The sequence below is a fragment of the Tursiops truncatus genome, chromosome 13 (assembly GCF_011762595.2).
Source record: "Tursiops truncatus isolate mTurTru1 chromosome 13, mTurTru1.mat.Y, whole genome shotgun sequence".
NCBI classification, from domain to species: Eukaryota; Metazoa; Chordata; class Mammalia; order Artiodactyla; family Delphinidae; genus Tursiops; species Tursiops truncatus.
Genome location: NC_047046.1, coordinates 2,075,334 through 2,094,037, shown reverse-complemented (window position 1 = coordinate 2,094,037; position 18,704 = coordinate 2,075,334). Strand labels below are relative to the sequence as shown.

At 40.7% G+C, this 18,704-nt stretch overlaps 1 protein-coding gene across 3 annotated transcripts in view; it reads left to right on the top strand.

Moving 5' to 3' along the window:
* The first annotated feature begins 372 nt into the window (after window positions 1-372).
* Window positions 373-18,704, top strand: part of PIWIL1 (piwi like RNA-mediated gene silencing 1) — a 29,998-nt gene continuing 11,666 nt past the window's right edge. The window contains exons 1-12 of one of the 3 annotated variants that reach the window (XM_073789921.1): window positions 373-1,766; window positions 2,173-2,260; window positions 2,608-2,719; window positions 9,044-9,169; window positions 9,663-9,877; window positions 10,259-10,380; window positions 11,445-11,525; window positions 12,175-12,372; window positions 12,811-12,922; window positions 16,686-16,812; window positions 17,034-17,151; window positions 17,667-17,781. In XM_073789921.1, the coding sequence (XP_073646022.1) occupies window positions 2,183-2,260; window positions 2,608-2,719; window positions 9,044-9,169; window positions 9,663-9,877; window positions 10,259-10,380; window positions 11,445-11,525; window positions 12,175-12,372; window positions 12,811-12,922; window positions 16,686-16,812; window positions 17,034-17,151; window positions 17,667-17,781 (1,404 nt within the window). In that variant the 5' untranslated portion in view covers window positions 373-1,766; window positions 2,173-2,182. Of the gene's footprint in view, window positions 1,767-1,994; window positions 2,261-2,607; window positions 2,720-8,845; window positions 8,948-9,043; window positions 9,170-9,662; window positions 9,878-10,258; window positions 10,381-11,444; window positions 11,526-12,174; window positions 12,373-12,810; window positions 12,923-16,685; window positions 16,813-17,033; window positions 17,152-17,666; window positions 17,782-18,704 lie in introns of those variants that run through there. The other 2 variants (XM_004329635.4, XM_073789922.1) reach the window with 2 other exon arrangements.

The following is an 18,704-nucleotide window of genomic DNA, read 5'->3' as shown; positions in this document are numbered from 1 at the left end:
TCAGGGCGGGGCGTGGGACCCCCGTCCCGTTCGCGTTGGCATCCCGTTCCAGGTGTTGCCCGTCAGGGATCACGCTTTGAGAACACTGCTGCACTGGTTAGAAAGAACTCGCTCTTGGGGCGGCAGATGAGCTCATTACTGGGTTTTTCACACACACCCAGTCACTGCTGGGTTGCCCGCTCTGGGCTTAGGTGCGAGGGGCTGCACTGATGAGCCGCCAGGTGTGGAGGAGCTCTTGAAGTGTGTGTGAGGGAGGGAGGGAGGGGGAGGCTGATCTCCCGTGCCGTGCGGTTGGTGTCATCCGCGTGCACCCAGCTTGGTCCTTAAAGGATAAGCTGGGTTCTTCCATTTTAGAGAGGAGGGTGAGGCGCTTCAGCAAAGGATGTGCGGGGGGGACAAAGTGAACCGTGGAATTTATCATGGCTGCTGAGTGGAGGAAAGCCACGTTTGCTAGCGTCTCAGGCAGAGGCCTCCGACTTTGATTCTGTCCCCCAGTAAGAGACCGGCATGTATGCCAGTGTGCTCAGCGTGTAAGTTACGTATGTATAGCCGCGGTCATGGTCTACGTAGTACAAATACAGAATACTTTATAATGGTATGAAAAACTCGAATATGCTGGTGCCTCCGCAGGTCATATCGTGGAACCTTCTTGGGGAGTTGCTTGACTTGGGTTGGTTTTTACAGTGCGGTGAGCTAATGTATTTTTAGTCCTTTAGAACATGCTAGGAAGTCAGAGAGGTCTTTGAAGAGACAAAGTGGAGAGTGTCGTTAGATTTGTCTTTCTAGGAAGCTTGCCGTGGAACAAAAACTTTCAGAAGCTGAGAAAACAGACAAAAAAGATACCCTGACTTAAAGCAGAGTGATCTCAACTGTAAATAATGTCATAATCTGCCCCTGTTTGGAAGCTGCAGTAGTCTCACCTTGAATTGAACATCAAATCCAAGCTCATTACACTTCAGTCACACTAGGCATCTTTCCTTTCTGCAGACAAGCCGAGCTGTCAGCACTTAGTCACGGGTTGTCCCCTCTTGTCCGAAGAATGGAACCACCTACCTTCCGGTTCCTAGTCCTCCAGTGTTAGCTTCATCGCAGACAGGCCTCTTCAGTGTGTAACTTAGCTTCTGCTTTCCTCTTTGTAAGAACATGCTTCTTAGTTCCTTTGTTAGACTTAAGAATTTGTAGTTTATCTGCCTTTTCCACCGGGGCTCACATGGGTGGAATTCTCATGGTGTGCCAGGTATTTTGTGAGCTGAGCCTTTATGTGTGTTCTCATTGAGCCGCACAGTTGACCTGTGTGGTATAGGTTGTTACAACTGTTTTACAAATAAAGACGTGAGTTTTGGGTTATGTGATTTGCTCAAGGTCACTTACATGAAGGAGTAGCGTTCAGACAGTCTAGCTCTGAGGTCTCTCCTGGTGATAACCTGATGATACTGCTTTCTGCCCTGTGGTTGGGGGTGACTGGGTGGGGAACCTCTATACATAGTACTAACAACATATTTGATGCCTGACACAGATCCTGGCTCACATTAGGTACTCACTCATTACACATGGTGGTGTTGGGTGTTGAAGAAATGGAGAGAATTGTTGATCAGATGCGGTAGGCGGAGTAAAGGAGTAGTCTAGAGACGAATGACTCAGTCGATTTTCTTTAGAGACGAAGTGGATGCCCCTCACCAAGAATGAAATTATGGGACATAAATGATGTGGTAGAAAAGATTAAGCTACACATGGAATTGTGGGAAGATCCTGGAAGATACAGTAACGTATGTATAAGAATTATGTAAAGAGCCTGGCATAAAACTTGCCATTGGTGCCCTCTTTCATAGTAGGTTACACATCCAGATGTGAAAGAAAGAACTAGTCACCAGCACCTTCAGTCTCTTAACAGTTTTATCCTCCTAAATCTCTTTATAATAAATAATCCAATTGAAAAATGAAATAGCGTAGTAGGTCTTCCACTTCAGTGCCACCACCTAGCACAGGAGCACTTAAGTTTATCGAAGGTGGGGATATTGCCTTTGACTGTATGTTAAGAGGTTAGAAAAGTATGGGATTACCCGGGAGCTTATTTTAGAATCTCAACCAAATCCGTTTAAAGGTAACGTTGTAGAAACACTCAAATATAACAGTGAACACTGAGTATTGTCTTCATGATTATTTCCTCTCAAGAAAAAGAAGAATGACTGGGAGAGCCAGAGCGAGAGCAAGAGGAAGGGCTCGTGGTCAGGAGGCGGTGCAATGCGTGGGCGCCGCTGCAGTGAGTGCTTTCCCCTGTCCTAACTGCGGAGGCGTCTTAGACACAGTGTTCTTAATCCTTCATCAGCTTGCACTGGCAAAAAGGAGGTTAAGAACCGTGTCCTGTGAAGGGATAAGGGCTGAACCAGGAAGCTGACGTTCTGTGTCCTGTGGATATTGGAAGCTGGGGCTTGCCTTCAGTTGGCGACCCTTCTTGAAGAAATTTTTTTCTGAGGATAAAATATTTGATTACTAATTTAGATCGGTTTTGGTTAAATGCCCTGGACTTGTTTGAGTAGTTATTGCCTCTGATACCTGTAACCTTTTGACGTGAAAAGAATGCTGTTCTTCATTTGCATATAACTGCAGAGTCAGCAGCCTGGTTATATTCAGCCTAGACTGCAGCCGCCACCAGACGAGGGGGAGTTAGTTGGCCGCGGACGACAGAGAGGAACAGTAGGAGCGACAGCCAAGCCACAAGGTGAAGGGAGAGTGAAGGGGCTGCGTGCGTGCATGCGTGTGTGTGTGCGCGCGCGCGTGCGCACTGGCAGCGTTAGATGTGCATGGCGACCAAAGCTCTGTATAAGGAGAAAGGACCCCCAGCAGTCCTTGAAAGTGTAGCCGCATCTCCCGCAAACCGTGCAGCCTGCCCCTGAGTGCAGGGCCACAGGATTGCTTTCCTCCTTGGAAATGAACTCCAGCCTACCAGAGCCCCACACTGGCTGTTCCAAAGCAAATTCTAAACTGATTACAATTTGCTTATTATGCATTAATCATTTTAGAACATTCTCTTGGCATCTTTAGTGACTTCATCAAAGCTGTACCAACTTTTACATTTGTACCTTTGACTTAGAAAACATATTTTCACATGTGTTGGTTCTGTTCATCCTGTTTCTCAGTTGCAAAAACTGAGGTCAAAGTTGTGACAGCCAGTAGAGTCAGAACACCGGTTCTGATTCCAAAACTTGTGCTTTTTCACTGCATTGTTGCGAAAACTAATTAATTGGATGCTTGGTGTAAGATTCTGCTACAGTTACTAAGTTTGGTTTTGGTATAGGAAAAGCAGACCCATGTAGACATAGGGAGAATTAATATAGTCACATTGGCTTTTAAACCCTGGGATGGGCGTGGGAAATGGGCAATAAAATAGTGTTGACGCAAAGGGAAAACTAGAAAACAAACCTGGTTCCTTGCTTTATGCGTTCCATGTACTCTGAATATTTAGTCATAACCAATGAAATCCATAAAATTAGAAGAAAACATGAATGACTCTAAAATGAACTTGAAGTGGTGTGAATCAAGCTATGACAAATAACGTCAGTGTCAGAAGACAACCTGGGAACTTAACTGAAATGATGGAAGAGCTCATTTCTCTGATACACAGAGCAGTCTTATGAATCTGTGATATTAACAAGCTGCTGGCCAAGTGGACAAAGGAAAGGGCAAAGCAGTGAAAGATACAAAGGCCAGTAAAATGTTAAGCCTTATCATTAAGTTTAAATTAAACTGAAACATTTTTTTAAAAAGAATAAACATCTGTTTATTCTCCATTTTACTTTTTGCCAATGTTGGCAACTGTGAAACTGGAATTTGTGCTCCCCGTGGGATTGTGCTAACGTTTGGATGGCGTTTTGTAATGTGTAGCAGCAGTACGCTTCTATTAGCAGTACATTCAGGGTAGTGCACCCAGACCCTGGAAACCCCTACCCAATAAGGGTAAAACCCGCTGTGCTTTAACAATAGAGTACCCTTTAGCCATTTTCAAGAATGTAAAAACTTGACTGAAATGAAAGCAGCTTGTAAAACAGCTTTGTGTTTTTAGTAAATACGTGTTATGTGTGTGTATATATTTTCTGTATAGAAAATTTTGGGGAAGAATACATCAGTGGTTAATAGTGCTTCATTTGAAGAATCTATTAGAAGACAAGGGGCCTTTTATTTGTTGCTTTATGTATCTAATTACGTCTGTTGCTTTTGTGGTACTACAGGATGTTTCAGACTTCAAAGTGCCTGATGACAATTCTTTTATGGGAATTAATCTCCTTAAATTTATAGGGTTTTATCCAGTCACTTTGTCTAGATGCCTCAGTTCTTTCTTTTTTAAATTACCCATTGAATCCAAAAAGTGAACAGGGGGGTACAATCTGTTCTATTAGAATAAATATATCACAGTAAATTACAAATGTTTCTAATATTAGAAACTTGCATGCGTTTTAAATATACAAGCCAAGTGAGAATTCTGTATCCAGCATTATAGCAGGCTAGATATCCTCCAACTAAATACCTTTAATGTGCTAAATATTAAAATAACTTTTTAAAATTCATCTGATGTGGCTAGAGAGTTGGAAAATCTTCAGAGGCCAGAAATGACAAGAATAAATCCAGAGTGGGAGTCAAGTGCTGAAACCAGTGACTCCAAAACTCACCTCTAGGTCACTTGCTTTTATTATTTTTACCCAGTTTTATTGAGGAAATAATTGACACACATCACTGTCTAAGTTTAAGGCATACAGCATGATGGTCTGATTTACATGTATTGTGAAATGATTACCACATTAGGTTCACCTAACACCCACCTTCTGATAAAGATACCATCAAAAGAAAAGAGGAAAAAATGTTCTCCTTGTATGAGAACTCTTTGGATTCACTCCCATAATAAGTTTCCTGTATGTCATTACAGCAGTGTTAGCTATAGTCATCATGTTGTGTATTATATCTCTAGTACTTATTTATCTGATAACTGCAATTTTGTACTTTCAGACACTTTCCTCCAACTCTCCCTTCCCTTTCCTCTGCCTCTGGTAACAAGTCTGATCTCTGTTTCTATGAGTTTGGTTTGGGGTTGTTTTTTGTTTGTTTGTTTTTAGATTCCACATATAAGCAAGATCATACAGTAATTTGTCTTTCTCTGTCTGACTGGTTTCACTTAGGATAATGCCCTCAGGGCCCATCCATGTTGTCACAAGTGGTCGGGTTTCCTGTTTTTATTATTTCCTGAATAATAATCCATTATATATATGCACCACAAACTCTTTTATCCATTCATCCGTCAATGGACAACTGAAGTTGTTTCCATGTCCTGGCTATTGTCAGTAATGCTGCTACCAACATGGGGGTGCAGATATCTTTTTGAGTGAGTATTTTCATTTCCTTTGGATATATTTCCAGAAGTGGGATTGCTGGATCATATGGTGGTCCTATTTTTAATTTTTTAAGGAGCCTCCGTACTGTTTTCCATAGTGGCTGCACCAATTTAAAATGCCACCAGCAGTGCACAGGGATTCTCTTTTCTCCTCATCCACGCCAGCCTTTGTTATGTTGTCCTTTTGATGGTGGCCATTCCGACAGGCGTGAGGTGACAGCGCATTGTGGGTTTAATTTGCATTTCCCTAATGACTAGTGCTGTTGAGCATCTTTTCATGTGCCTGTTAGTCTTTCATATGTCGTCTTTGGAGAAATGTCTGTTCAGGTCTTTTGCCTGTTTTTTAAATTGGCTTATTTGGTTTTTTGCTATTGAGTTGTATGAGTTCTTCATATATTTTGGATATTAACCCCTTATCATGTGTAAAGTTTGCAGATATTTTTCCCATCCTGCAGGTTGTATTTTCACCTTGTTGATGGCTTCTTTTGCTGTCCAGAAGTTTTTTATAGTCCCACCTGTTTGTAGTCCCACCTGTTTATAGTCCCACCTGTTTGTAGTCCCACCTGTTTATAGTCCCACCTGTTTATAGTCCCACCTGTTTATCAACTATTCTGTTGCTTGTGCTTTAGGTGTCATGTCTTAAAAAAAAAAAAAATCATTACCAAGATGCCGTGTCAAGGAGCTTTTCGTTTTGTTTGTTTTGTTCTAGGAGTTTAATGGTTTCAGGTCTTACATTTAAGTCTTTAATGTATTTCAAGTTAATTTTTGTAAGTGGTGTAAGATAGGGGTCCAGTTTCATTCTTTTACATGTGAATATCCAATTATCCCAGCACCGTTTATTGAAGAGACTGTCTTTTTCTTTTAACATCTTTATTGGAGTATAATTGCTTTACAGTGTTGTGTTAGTTTCTGCTCTGCAACAAAGTGAATCAGCTATACATATACATATATCCCCATATCCCCATATCCCCTCCCTCTTGCGTCACCCTCCCTCACACCAGTCAGGATGGTCATCATCAAAAAATCTACAAACAGTAAATGCTGGAGAGGGTGTAGAGAAAAGGGAACCCTCTTGCACTGTTGGTGGGAATGTAAATTGATATAGACACTATGGAGAAAAGTATGGAGGTTCCTTAAAAAACTAAAAATTGAACTACCATATAACCCAGCAATCCCACTCCTGGGCATATACCCTGAGAAAACCATAATTCAAAGAGACTGTCGTCTTTTTTTCCATTGAATATTATTGGTTCCTTTGTCAGATATGAGTTGACCATGTATTCCTGGGTTTATTTCTGGGCTCTTGATTCTGTTCCATTGGTCTGTGTGTCTGTTTTTGTGCCGGTATCATACTGTTTTGATTACTGCACCTTTATAGTATAGCTTGAAATCAGGAAGTGTGATGCCTCTTGCTTTGTTCTTCACAGTTCTTTTGAAACTTAGAATATTTGACATGTTCAGCAGTGTTCAACAGAGCAAAATTTCATTGAATTAAAACTCTGGGCAAAAGGATGCGCTGAAGCTGTTTTTTAAAAAACATATCCTTATTATTGTAGCATTAAAATGCAAATAAAATTTCTGGAAACACTTAAATCTAAACATTCTTTGTATTGATCTTCACTAATACTTTTTTTAACAGTTCTTATGAATTTAAATTTAATTCTGTGAAACTTAGTTCCCTACCTATGAAAAGGTATATATTGCATCTTTATAGCTGAGGACCACTGTGAAGATCAAGTGATACTCAGGGTCACAAATACAAGGCCTGACTTTACCGCCTTTCACTGGTCTTGTAAGTATCATATCTGAGAAGTGCTTCTCACAGTAAATGTTCAAGTATCTACTATGTTTTAGAGCCCGTTAATGAGCCCTTGTTTGAGACCTCGACTTTTCACTCTGTGAAGGGGGACAGGGCTCCATTGCAGGACTCTTGAATGGAACAGCAGCGTGATCGATGGGATCCGTGTTTTTAGTAAAGCGCTCTGGCAGCTGCCTGGAAGGGGAATTAGCAAGGTTTCCAGTTGTATCCATTTTGAAATGTGTCATGTTTCTAGATTGACAGTTAATCAAGTTTTGGCTAAAATGTTAATAATAGCGGTGCTATATGTAGAGAGGGGAGCAAACTTCATCATTGTTTATATTCAGAAACTTGCAATCAGGTTTTCACATCCAGAACTGATACTTTTTTAAGAGAAACTCAATACCTGACCTTTGCTAGTGTAATTAATCCATGGATACCTTAAGCTGAAAGACTTCGGGATAAAAAGTTCACTAAGGGAGACAAATACAAACAGTTGCATATTAAAAGGCTTAAAACAGAGCCCCTGAAAATCAGGAGGCACCAGAACCAACCCATTTAACAGGACCTTTAAAGCGCCTTATAAACGGAGTTCTCGTTTAAAACTTACTACATCCTGTAAAATTTATTATAATCAATTTTTCAGGTGAAGAAATTGAAGCTCACATTAAACTAACATATGTTTTGTTTAAGCTGTGTTACTTCTCCTCCAGAAGCTGGCAGTTCTGGGCTAGTTCTGGCATTTGTTGTCAGAAGAGAACTGGGCTCTCATCTTTTTGTTCTCTCCTGCCAAGTCCATGACCTCCGTCATTAAGACTTAGGTTTTGTTCAGAATGTCTGCTTGAGCTCCCTCCTGCCATCACATCCAGATTCCAGGCAAGATTGGCAGCTAGGGGCCTGGACAACAGAAAAGCCAGCTATTGACTCCCCTGTGGCGCTTTCCCTGACATTTCATCCGGTAATTTCTGCATAAGTCTCTTAGGCCCTCCTTACCTGCAAGGAAGGTGGAAATTCTAGTCTTTTAGCTGTATTACTCCCCAAATAAACTTTTAAAATAAGAATGAAAGATTGGTTATTGGGTAGTCAGTAGTCTCTGCTACACAAGACAACATGCCTATTAACTAAAAGCTAGAACTTAACACTTGACTACAAAGCCCATGTTCATTCTTTGGCCCACAGCATACTATTGATATGAGATACTTCATAATATATTTCATGCAAATTAAAGGACTTAATAATTTAGGATATTTTAGCCACAGCTTTTACAAGTAAGCATGAACTGATGGTTAACCTATCCCAGTAGATGTGTGTCATGACCACAGGATATACACAGGCCCATCCCATCTGCTCTGCTGGTCCGTAAGGGAAATTAGTGAGGAAATTACATTTTAGACTTAACGTTTTCTAATCCAGGTTGCACATTTAAATCATATGAACTACCAATTCCTACAGCTATAATTACATCATAAAAATTGTGAAAAATACTGATATTAAGGCCCACAGGTGGTTATCAGACCTAGAGACAGAAAAATAATTACCCAGTCAATACACATGTGCTCCTAAGTTCTTGAATCACTCCAGTTGTCTTGATCTTGTAGAGGTATACATGTCTTGTGAAGGAGCTGAGTTTGCCTAGGGCAGTGACAAGAAGGGCTTCACGGAAGAGGTATGGCTGAGAAGCTGTTCTCCTTTGGCTGGCAGTTACCTGGAACATTCGGATGGGATTGTTACACTCTGTCTTTAGCACCTCAGGAGCCTTTGGGTTTCAGGTAGTAGAGTACTTTGGGAATCGTCATGCTTTATTTCATGCTGCATATTACTTAGATGTATAATTTTTTTCTTTTTTTCCTTTTTTTTTTTTTAAGAACTCCAGATATCTGCTGGATTTCACGAGTTATCATTAGCAGACAGAGGAGGTCGTCGTAGAGACTTTCATGATCTTGGTGTGAATACAAGACAGAACCTAGATCATGTTAAAGAATCAAAAACAGGTAGGTTAATTACTAAGAGGACAGTTTTCAAGTGCACAGGACAGTGAATTGAGGCACTTTAATTTCGGTATTTATTTGTACGATGCATTACTAGGGTGAAGGAGCACATTTGGTCAAGGATTTTGCATGGATGGCTTTTGCATTTTCCTCTCTCCCTTTTGGTTTTGAAATAGGTTATAGATGTCGTTAGCTGCACTGAAATGTTGTTTTATTACATAGATCACTTTTTTCTTTTAAAGCTCTTTGCTGTAAAGAGATTTCATTGGTTCGGTTGTAAATTACTCAGTCTAGGGAGGATTTATTTCTAAATGGATGCTTTTAGTAATTTACCTAAGTGGAACAGTCTCCAGCGTCAGATGTCTGAGGACTTTTGTGTTGTCTGCTGCTTTTAACCCCTTGCTTACAGAACTGTGTCTGCCTTGTCATGGCAGTGAAGATTTCAAGGAGGAATAAACTTGCTATTTCACTAATTGAATGTGACTGACTTTTACAGGTTCTTCAGGTACTATAGTAAGGCTGAGCACTAACCATTTTCGATTGACATCCCGTCCCCAATGGGCCTTATATCAGTATCACGTTGACTATAACCCGTTGATGGAAGCCAGAAGACTCCGCTCAGCTCTTCTTTTTCAACATGAAGATTTAATTGGAAGGTGTCATGCTTTTGATGGAACGATATTATTTTTACCTAAAAGACTACAGCACAAGGTTATTTCAGTTGTCGGGTTGGGGAGAGGGAGATGGGGAGTTCTACCTCAAAGCTAAACTGCCACAGTCTGGGGTAGCTTTAGAGAAACCCCAGTGGTCTCCTGTCTCTTAGGACTTGTAATACACCCATGGGTGTATTTGGCATTATTATACCATCCTCAGATCCACCTGAGTGACTTAACGATTACAGTCAAGTAATAAGAAGGCACTTGATTGCTCTTTTCTCACGCCCATTCTCTTACTCTTTTCTCATAGGCATTCTTTTTTTTTTTAATCTAAAACTTTTCCATACTTTTCACTGTTGCCTTATTCAACAGGCTTATGTGATTGGCCCTATTTTAACAAAATTAAAAGTTTGGTTTTCCACCACTCTGGCTTCAGGTTACCGAAGTTTTTAGTCAGACCCGAAATGGAGAGCATGTGAGGATAACTGTCACCTTGACAAATGAGCTCCCGCCCACATCACCAACTTGTTTGCAGTTCTACAATATTATTTTCAGGAGGTATGTTGGCATTTTTAAACATTGTATTAAGAAATCTTAAACATAATCAGAAGTTGAAAGACATGTACAATAAGTACCTGTATACTTAGTACCTAGATTTTACAATGGTTGGCTAGGATCACTGGGTTACCCTGAGTTTTAATCGTTTTTAGGTGCAGTGTACTGGTGTAAGTCTCATTTATTTGCTTCAAGCGAGCGTCATGTCTTTCACTTCCCTGTTTGTGTTGAGATTAGATCTTTCAGATCCCATCTGAGCTTATGTTAAGAGCACACGTTCTCTCAGCACTTTAACTTTATATTCCTTCTGTCCCACAGGGGGTGCCAGTTCAGAAAGCAGGGCAGGGTTTAGGTCCGTTCCGATTTACTTCTTCCATCGTAGGACACGTACAGTGCGTGCTCCACGATTGGCCTTCAGTGTGGGTGCTGTGTTTTCCAAACCCAAAGTTGTTGGGCACAAGTTCCGTGAAGGCCCCCCGCCCCTGCCGTCCCCCTGCTGAGTGGGAAGCAATCTGGATGAGCCTGAGCTTGGCGTGAGCATAGTGAGACGTAATTCTTGGATTTGTAATTTACCTAAGTTGGTCATGAGATAACTTGTCACTGACCCATTTTGGTGGATACTTGTTTGAATTAATGTAATGGAAGATTTATTTTTCTGTAAATGATGGGTTGGCAAACTTTTTTTTGCAAAGGACCAGATAGTAAACATGTTAGGTTTTGCAGGCCATGTGGTCTGTGTCTCAGCTATTCAACTCTGCTGTTGGATCACAGAAACAGTCATTGGACATATATGATCATGGCTGTGTTCCAATAAAGCTTTACTGATGGACACTGAAATTTGAATTTCACATAATTCATGCATCGTTAATCTTTTGATTTTTTTTCCAGACCTTTAAAAAAATGTAAAAAGAAAAAATAGTTCCTAGGCCATACAGCAGGTAGGCTGGATGTGGCCCCCTATGAGCCATAGTTGGCCAACTCCTGCCCTAAACAACATGCCATTGTGACTGTAGTGTCAGAGACACTTACCAATATTCATTTCTCTATTCTGACCTTTCAAATTCTAGGCTTTTAAAGATGATGAATTTGCAGCAGATTGGACGGAATTATTATAACCCAAGTGACCCGATTGATATTCCAAATCATAGGTTTGTATGAAGTGGAAAGTTTCTGTTCCTTAGGTTTAATCACAAACTTTGATAGTGATGCTCTGTTTTGAAATGATCAGATTTACTCTGGCCGCTAGTGGTACCCATCACATTAAGTGGACATTTAACCTGGCTTAAATAATGAAGGAGACATCCCAGAATTTTTGGATTTTAAAAAATCATGTGATATTTATTTGTCATGGGGGAAAAGCATAAAGACTTATCCAACACAAAGTTTGTATTTGCTCTCAGGTAACAAAATTCATCAGCTAGTGACGATTGCTTCAAAAGTTACTGCAGTGTATCAGGATTGCAGCTCAAGTGGTTTAGGTTTATTATAATAAATGTAGATGCTTTCAATTAGAGTTTTCAAGTCTTAGATCAATATAAGTAATAAAATTTAATAAAGTTAGTATATTAAATTTAAAATGGAACCTATAAAGTTATTATATTATTATAAACATTCATTGTTGAAGATCTTAAAAAGATCAGTCTTTATCTGGAACCCTGTAAAACCTGAAGCTAAGTAAATGTACTCAAAGACTTGTACTTTGACCCAGTTAATAATGTGAAAACCATAACTTGATACATACAAAGCACGTTTGGATATTCATAGAGGTCACTTCATGGCATTCATCGTCTTTGACAGGTTGGTGATTTGGCCTGGCTTCACTACTTCTATTCTTCAGTATGAAAATAACATCATGCTTTGCACTGATGTCAGTCATAAAGTCCTTCGAAGTGAAACTGTTTTAGATTTCATGTTCAACTTGTTTCATCAAACTGAAGAACATAAATTTCAAGAACAAGTTGCTAAAGAGCTGATAGGTTTAATTGTTCTCACCAAGTAAGGCTTTTAATAATGCAAAATAATTTTACAAGTCTGAAGATATTGAGGCTTTCTAGTCCTATAATGTTAGATGGAGAGAAAGTAGGGTTTAAGTTGAGAGGTGGGAATAGCACAAAAACGGGAGGGATATTTATAACCTTTTTCTCAAGAGCAAAAGTTTTGGGGGAATATACTCATCTTAAAAGGAGAAATAGCCAATGATTTCTATTCTTTTTAGTTTTAACTTTATTTTCTAATAGTTCAGTTAACTTCCCCATCCATCTAGTGTATAGCATAGTCTTTAAGAAATTATTTTCCCTTTATCTTTCCATAATATTGTATATTACCAAATGACTTGAAATTTTATTTTTTAGAGAGTACATAGTGTCTAGCCCCTCTTTTTAATAACATTTCTACATATTTTAATCAAATACCAATAAAATCTCAACTCCATAGGTATAACAATAAAACATACAGAATAGACGATATTGACTGGGACCAGAATCCAAAGAGCACCTTCAGGAAAGCCGACGGCTCTGAAGTCAGCTTCTTAGAGTACTACAGGAAGGTAAGGTGCTACTGTGCACTCTTATCTTCGTACTGGGAAGGGCTGAGACCTTAGGAGAAATCTCTACAGGAAGGTGAGGTGCTACTGTGCACTCTTATCTTCGTACTGGGAAGGGCTGAGACCTTAGGAGAAATCTGAAGCATCTTCAGTAGAATTTTCTAACAGGTGTGCATATGGAACACGTTGCCTTTGAAGCTGTCTATAAATGTTACTAAGGCGGTCACGGCATAGTTAGCTCGTTAGCAAATGAGCTGTGCCCGGTCCTGGTTCCTTTTCTGCAGTAGAATACAAGGTTACATTTGAACTTCGGCACGTGGAGGGCCAGTAGGAAAACAGTGCAAGTTAACAGTTTAGCATATACTGTGTCTTACTCTGTAGCCAGCACTTCTTTTAAACTTCATCTGGCGGCGTGGGCTAGAGATCTTTGAACCCTTAGCATCCGTTGTGATAAATCTGCAGATGGGTTAACTCTTACTTTTGTTTTACATGCTGACAGAGTGAGACAGACTTGTCTCATGTGGGCTAGATCAGGTTATTGGGTGGCCCCCAGCCCCAGTTTTATAAAGATGATTCTTGCTGTTTGGCACAGTGATCACTAAACTGACAAAGACACGAGAGACAAATAGCAAGAAAGAGCAGCCACTGACTAGAAGAGAATAAAATGTTTCTCCAGGAAGGCATCGGAACATTGCTGTAGCGTTCAGAGAGAAGCAGATCTGCCCCTATATCCTTAGAAGGTCTCATCCCATTTGATGTGCTCTGTTAAACGTGCAGGAAAAGTATTTAAAGAAAACACATTAATTAAAATCTTAAAACCTGTCTTTGAAGGGCTAAAATTTATTTCATTTTTTCCTACTTTCTCTAGATTATTTCCTTTTTCTAAAAAGTGGAGTAAATGAACTATTATGTGTTTATATTTTGTGTCAAAAGTACACATCCGACTAGTGACCTTTGAAATGTCTTTTTCCTGAATATCTACTGTTGCCTGATCTTCAGCTGCTCTCCTGTGAGTGAGAAGATCAGATACCACTCTGGAGGAAAAGGATTCTCTGAGAAGTCCCATTAAGAACTGGTCTTACTCTGGGCAAAAGGAAAACAGGCCAAGGGTCATTTCAGCTTGATTTCCCTACTGCTGTTTTCAGCCTCTGAAAACTCCTTGAGGAATCCAACCATGTTTGACCTAGATTCTTCTGGGTGTCAGAGGTTTCTATGAGAAATGAATTTTGGCATTTTTCTGTAGTTCATTTTAATAATCATGATCAGAGATGGGAATAATTGGTATATACCAACAGCAGATATAAAGAGGACACAGTTGAAAGTTTGATTTAAACCTGAAGCGAAGTCAGGGAAGATTCTCCCCTCCTCTGACCAGTATTGAACCTCACATGCCTGCTTATTCTCCCTTAAGGGACCTTCTAAGTGCTGGCATACTTAAGGGTTCTGCGTCAGCTCCCCAGTTACTGTACATGTACACTCTCCAGGTGATCTCCAGTCTATGTGAAGACTTCACACATGACGTGTTAGCAAGTCTCAGGCTTCTATCTCTAGCCCTAGGCATGCCTCAACCTACTTGTTCCGAATACTTGGATGTCTCAGAGATGCCTTACCTGTGACCAGCACTGAACATGTGATATCCCCCTAACCTGGCCCTGTGCGGCGCTCTTCATCAGAGCAGGGAACACCACTTCCACCAAGTCAGGGACTTTATAGTTTATATACGCCCCAGTGCCTAAGTAGGCACTCAGGTATTTGCATGAACAGGTGAATGATGGATAATTCAAACCTCAGATCACCATGCTTTGTATAACTTACCTTGTATAACTAATTGTCAGACCCTATCACCCTACCTTGCTTATCTGAAGTACCTTCGTTTTCCTCCTTTTCTAAGTGACTGCCACCTCCTGTCTAGGCCCCATTTCTCTCTCTCACTCAGCTGGTCTCGTAGTTTTCATTTCTTATACTTCTGATCCATTTCAAAACTCATACAAATCTGATGTTACACTTTCTACCCAAAGTAATTAAGTGGCTTCCTGTTGCTCCTGTGTCTTGTTAGGAAGCACATTTTTCCTTATCCGGTGAAACCCTGAATGATGTAGCCGCTATGTGTCCTCATCTTGTCACTTGCCCAGCCGCCTTATCCAGCCACGGGGCTCCCTCTGCCTGCCAGCGCTGGCTCTGCACGCTTGACTCTTAGGGTGACATCTCAGCTTAGGTTAACTTCCTCAGGGAAGATGTCTGTCACAACCAGGTGTCTAGTAGGTGTCTAGTAGACCTAATTAATCCAAAGGGGTGGGCTTGAAATATTTGAAAGAATCAAGGTATTCTTAGAACTTCCTAGCAGAAATGGAGTTCGAGTAGTAAGTGATGGCTTAGTTCTTGTGTATTGAAGATAATGTCTAGGAAGCACTCAGTGGGAGAGAAGGGCCTTTGGAAGGGAAGACCATGGTCCATCACTTTTAAAAAGAAAAGGTTTAACAGTAGTATTGAACAAATGAAAGTGCTAGTTTTTCATACGTAGGGGAAAATGTTAAAAGAACTGGCGGGAAATCCCACAGCTCTGTAATTAAGAACTGCATTGAAAGCCCTTTGGTGAAGCAGAGAATAGGAACGCTTTGAAGTTACTACCACGTTTCTACCTGTGTATGTGCCCAAGTGAATGACGTGTAAGCAGGGTGACCGTTAATAGACCCGTAATAAAGTAGTGGGACAGATAAGTGGAGCAGAGGTCAGATACGCATGTTCTACTTGGAATTTTCTTGTCTGAAATGAAAGCGTTTCTGTGGGTGGTTGGTAAAGAGTTGAATGTAGGACAAAGTCAGTGACAAGCTAGAATTCATGGTCTCTTAATTCATGATGATAGATGGCCAGGACCTTGACTGTACGATAGGAATAAGGAACGGTCAGGTACCGTAGTCTCTTGAGAGACCGGGACTCATGAAATGGCCATGATGGTATTACTGTCCTGTATGCTTAGTGGAGATGTGGTTGTTTTAAAGATAAAAAGTTAGAACTAAATTAACCAGGTTAGTAAAAGATGGTAGGGGAGGATACAAGAGATGATGGAAACAGGGTCTTTAAGACACAGGGCCAGGAGCTCTAGGGAAGACAACTTGTGACAAGTCTGCGCGGTCTCGAATTGCAGAGCTGAACTGGAGGCGGGAGAGCCGGTCTCGCACGTTTGTTAGACTCTAAGCGTCAACATTTTTGGTCTCTTTACGGGTTGTAAAAACTTACCCTAGATGGTGATTACATGTGGGGAATCTTAATAGCACTAAATGGAAGTTCAGCTTCAAAGGAGAAACTTTCCCTAATGAAAAATGTCCCGTAGTGTGCAAACCCCCTCCTTCCACCGTTTATTCTCATAGTGAGGCGACTTTCACAAGCTAGTCCTCGCTATAATAAGAGTAGTTTTAGAGGAATTACACCGTGGTGAAGACTTGGAGTTACACAGACTGCTGTTTCTAAACCAAGAAGTCAAAACATGAAGTAAATAGAACTGTGACTGAAAGTCAAAACTTAGAGCCTTACTGTCCTTGACCATCTAAGTTTTTAGGAGAAAAGATGAGGTACTCAGCAGAGCATATAAATCACAACCGGGTTTAGTAGGATTAAAAAGACAATTTTTATACTTGGAAACTGATACTAGCCTTGCTGTTGGCATCAGTTCTTAATTAAAAAAAAAAAAACTTTTATCGTCCATTACAAAATGACGTGTGACTAAAGGCATTTACTGTGAACAGTGATACTTTCTTCCCTTGAATAGCAATATAACCAAGAAATCACCGACTTGAAGCAACCAGTTTTGGTCAGTCAGCCGAAGAGAAGGAGAGGCCCCGGAGGCACGTCACCAGGCCCTGCGTTGCTTATCCCTGAGCTCTGCTACCTCACAGGTACTGCTGACTTTTCTTTACTGGAATGAAACCACAAAGCTTATTTTCCCCGTCTGTTCTAGAAGTCACTAAACATTCCTTCACACCCTCCGTCCCCTCAAAAGCCCTTAAAGCTGCTTTGTCTCCTCAGAATTCTTTCACTCACCACCACCTGACACTCCAGATACTTAGACACGATTCTTGTTTCTTTAACCGTATCCCTTTAAACATTTTGTTTAAAGGTCTAACTGATAAAATGCGTAATGATTTTAATGTGATGAAAGACTTGGCTGTTCATACAAGACTAACTCCAGAACAAAGGCAGCGTGAAGTAGGAAGACTGATTGATTACATTCATAAGTAAGTCATCTCTGCTCCACTGGGATGCGGCTTCAGTTCAGTTCTTTATTTTCGGGGGTTTGGAGGAGTGACAGAAGGTAACTTTGTTTCGCTCTGTATTTGCAGTATTCGGGGTGGGTTCTTCATGTTTCTAAGTGAGGCTGCTGTTTGTCAGGGAATAATTCAACCTTGTAGCCTGTGGTATTTCTAATTCTTCCGTTAGAAAAAGAATAGAAGAGAAGGCAGAATTGTTTGGGACAAGTCTGTGTTTCTCTTTGTTATAACGTTTTGTTTACTTTGAGGAGGAGATAGTTTGGGCATCAGGAATTTTACATGAAAGGATATCATGAAGGGAAACATAGCTGGGAGGAGAGAAAAATAGATTGTACGTCTGGGTTTCCTAGCGTTCTCGGCGGGGTTTTAGTCCTGAGAGAAATCTGTTGTAGGTTGCAGCGGGTCTCTGTTTGCTTGTGTGCGCTAGTTTTCCTTCTCTCTCTTTACACTTAGAGGCATATGTAAATATGTTAAATTCACAGAGATGATAACGTGCAGAGGGAGCTTCGAGACTGGGGTCTGAGCTTCGACTCCAGCTTACTGACCTTCTCAGGAAGAATTCTGCAAGCAGAGAAGATCCATCAGGGTGGAAGAACAGTAAGGCAGTTCTTAACGTTGTCCGTCCATCAGATTTGGGTTAGACTCCCAGCAGAGCGAGCAGGAGTGCACACCCTAGTTCATGCCAGGGCAGCCCTCTCCTCCCCCGCACCTCCACGGTCCACTGACGTGAGCACAGAGGGGGTGAAGCCTGCAGCTTGGTCCTCAGGCCGTCCGTGAGGCTTAGCTAAAAGGTGGCTTAATTTTTTAGAATGAGCTAAGTTACTTAAATTAAGGTACAGTAGAAGTCTAAGTATCTGAATGGGTTGGTATTTCGTCTGCCACTAAAGTGATCTTTTTACAGGGAAAGCTCCCAATTTATTTGGCTTCATTTTTGCATGGACCGCTTGTTTGTTAGGGATCTATATTAAATATTGTGATGGCTTTTATATTCTGTCTTCAGAAAAGGAAGGCAAGTATTCAAAAAATATGTTTTGGTGTCACTGAAGCACTACAAGTACCCAAATTGTAAAAAGCTGTGCTCTTCTGTCTTCTAAATGTTCTCTGAATAACAACCTAATCATGTAGCTTAATACTTTAATTGCAATTGTTTTTATTACCCTTTGTAGTTAATATATATTCCTGTATAAGGGGTGTTGCGGAGGTGAGTAGGACATGTAAAAAGCACTGGGTTTTTTCCTCTATGGTCAATATTTCTAGGGTCACTGTGCTTTGAGTCTGTGAGCTTTCTGCCTTGCCGTCAGATGTTTTCACAGCGTGCTTTCGGTATCCGACACCTCAGTCATAAAGTTGCTTAGCTTATAAGGCCTCATTTTTTAATATCTTTATCATGAGGGAAATAACACTTATCCTTGTAAGAGTGTAGAAAGGTTAAGAAGACCGCAGCTTGAGATACTTAGAGTAGTTGGTGCAGGCAGGTAGGCACTTGAGTGGCAGCTGTTAATATGAATGTAGTTTAAATA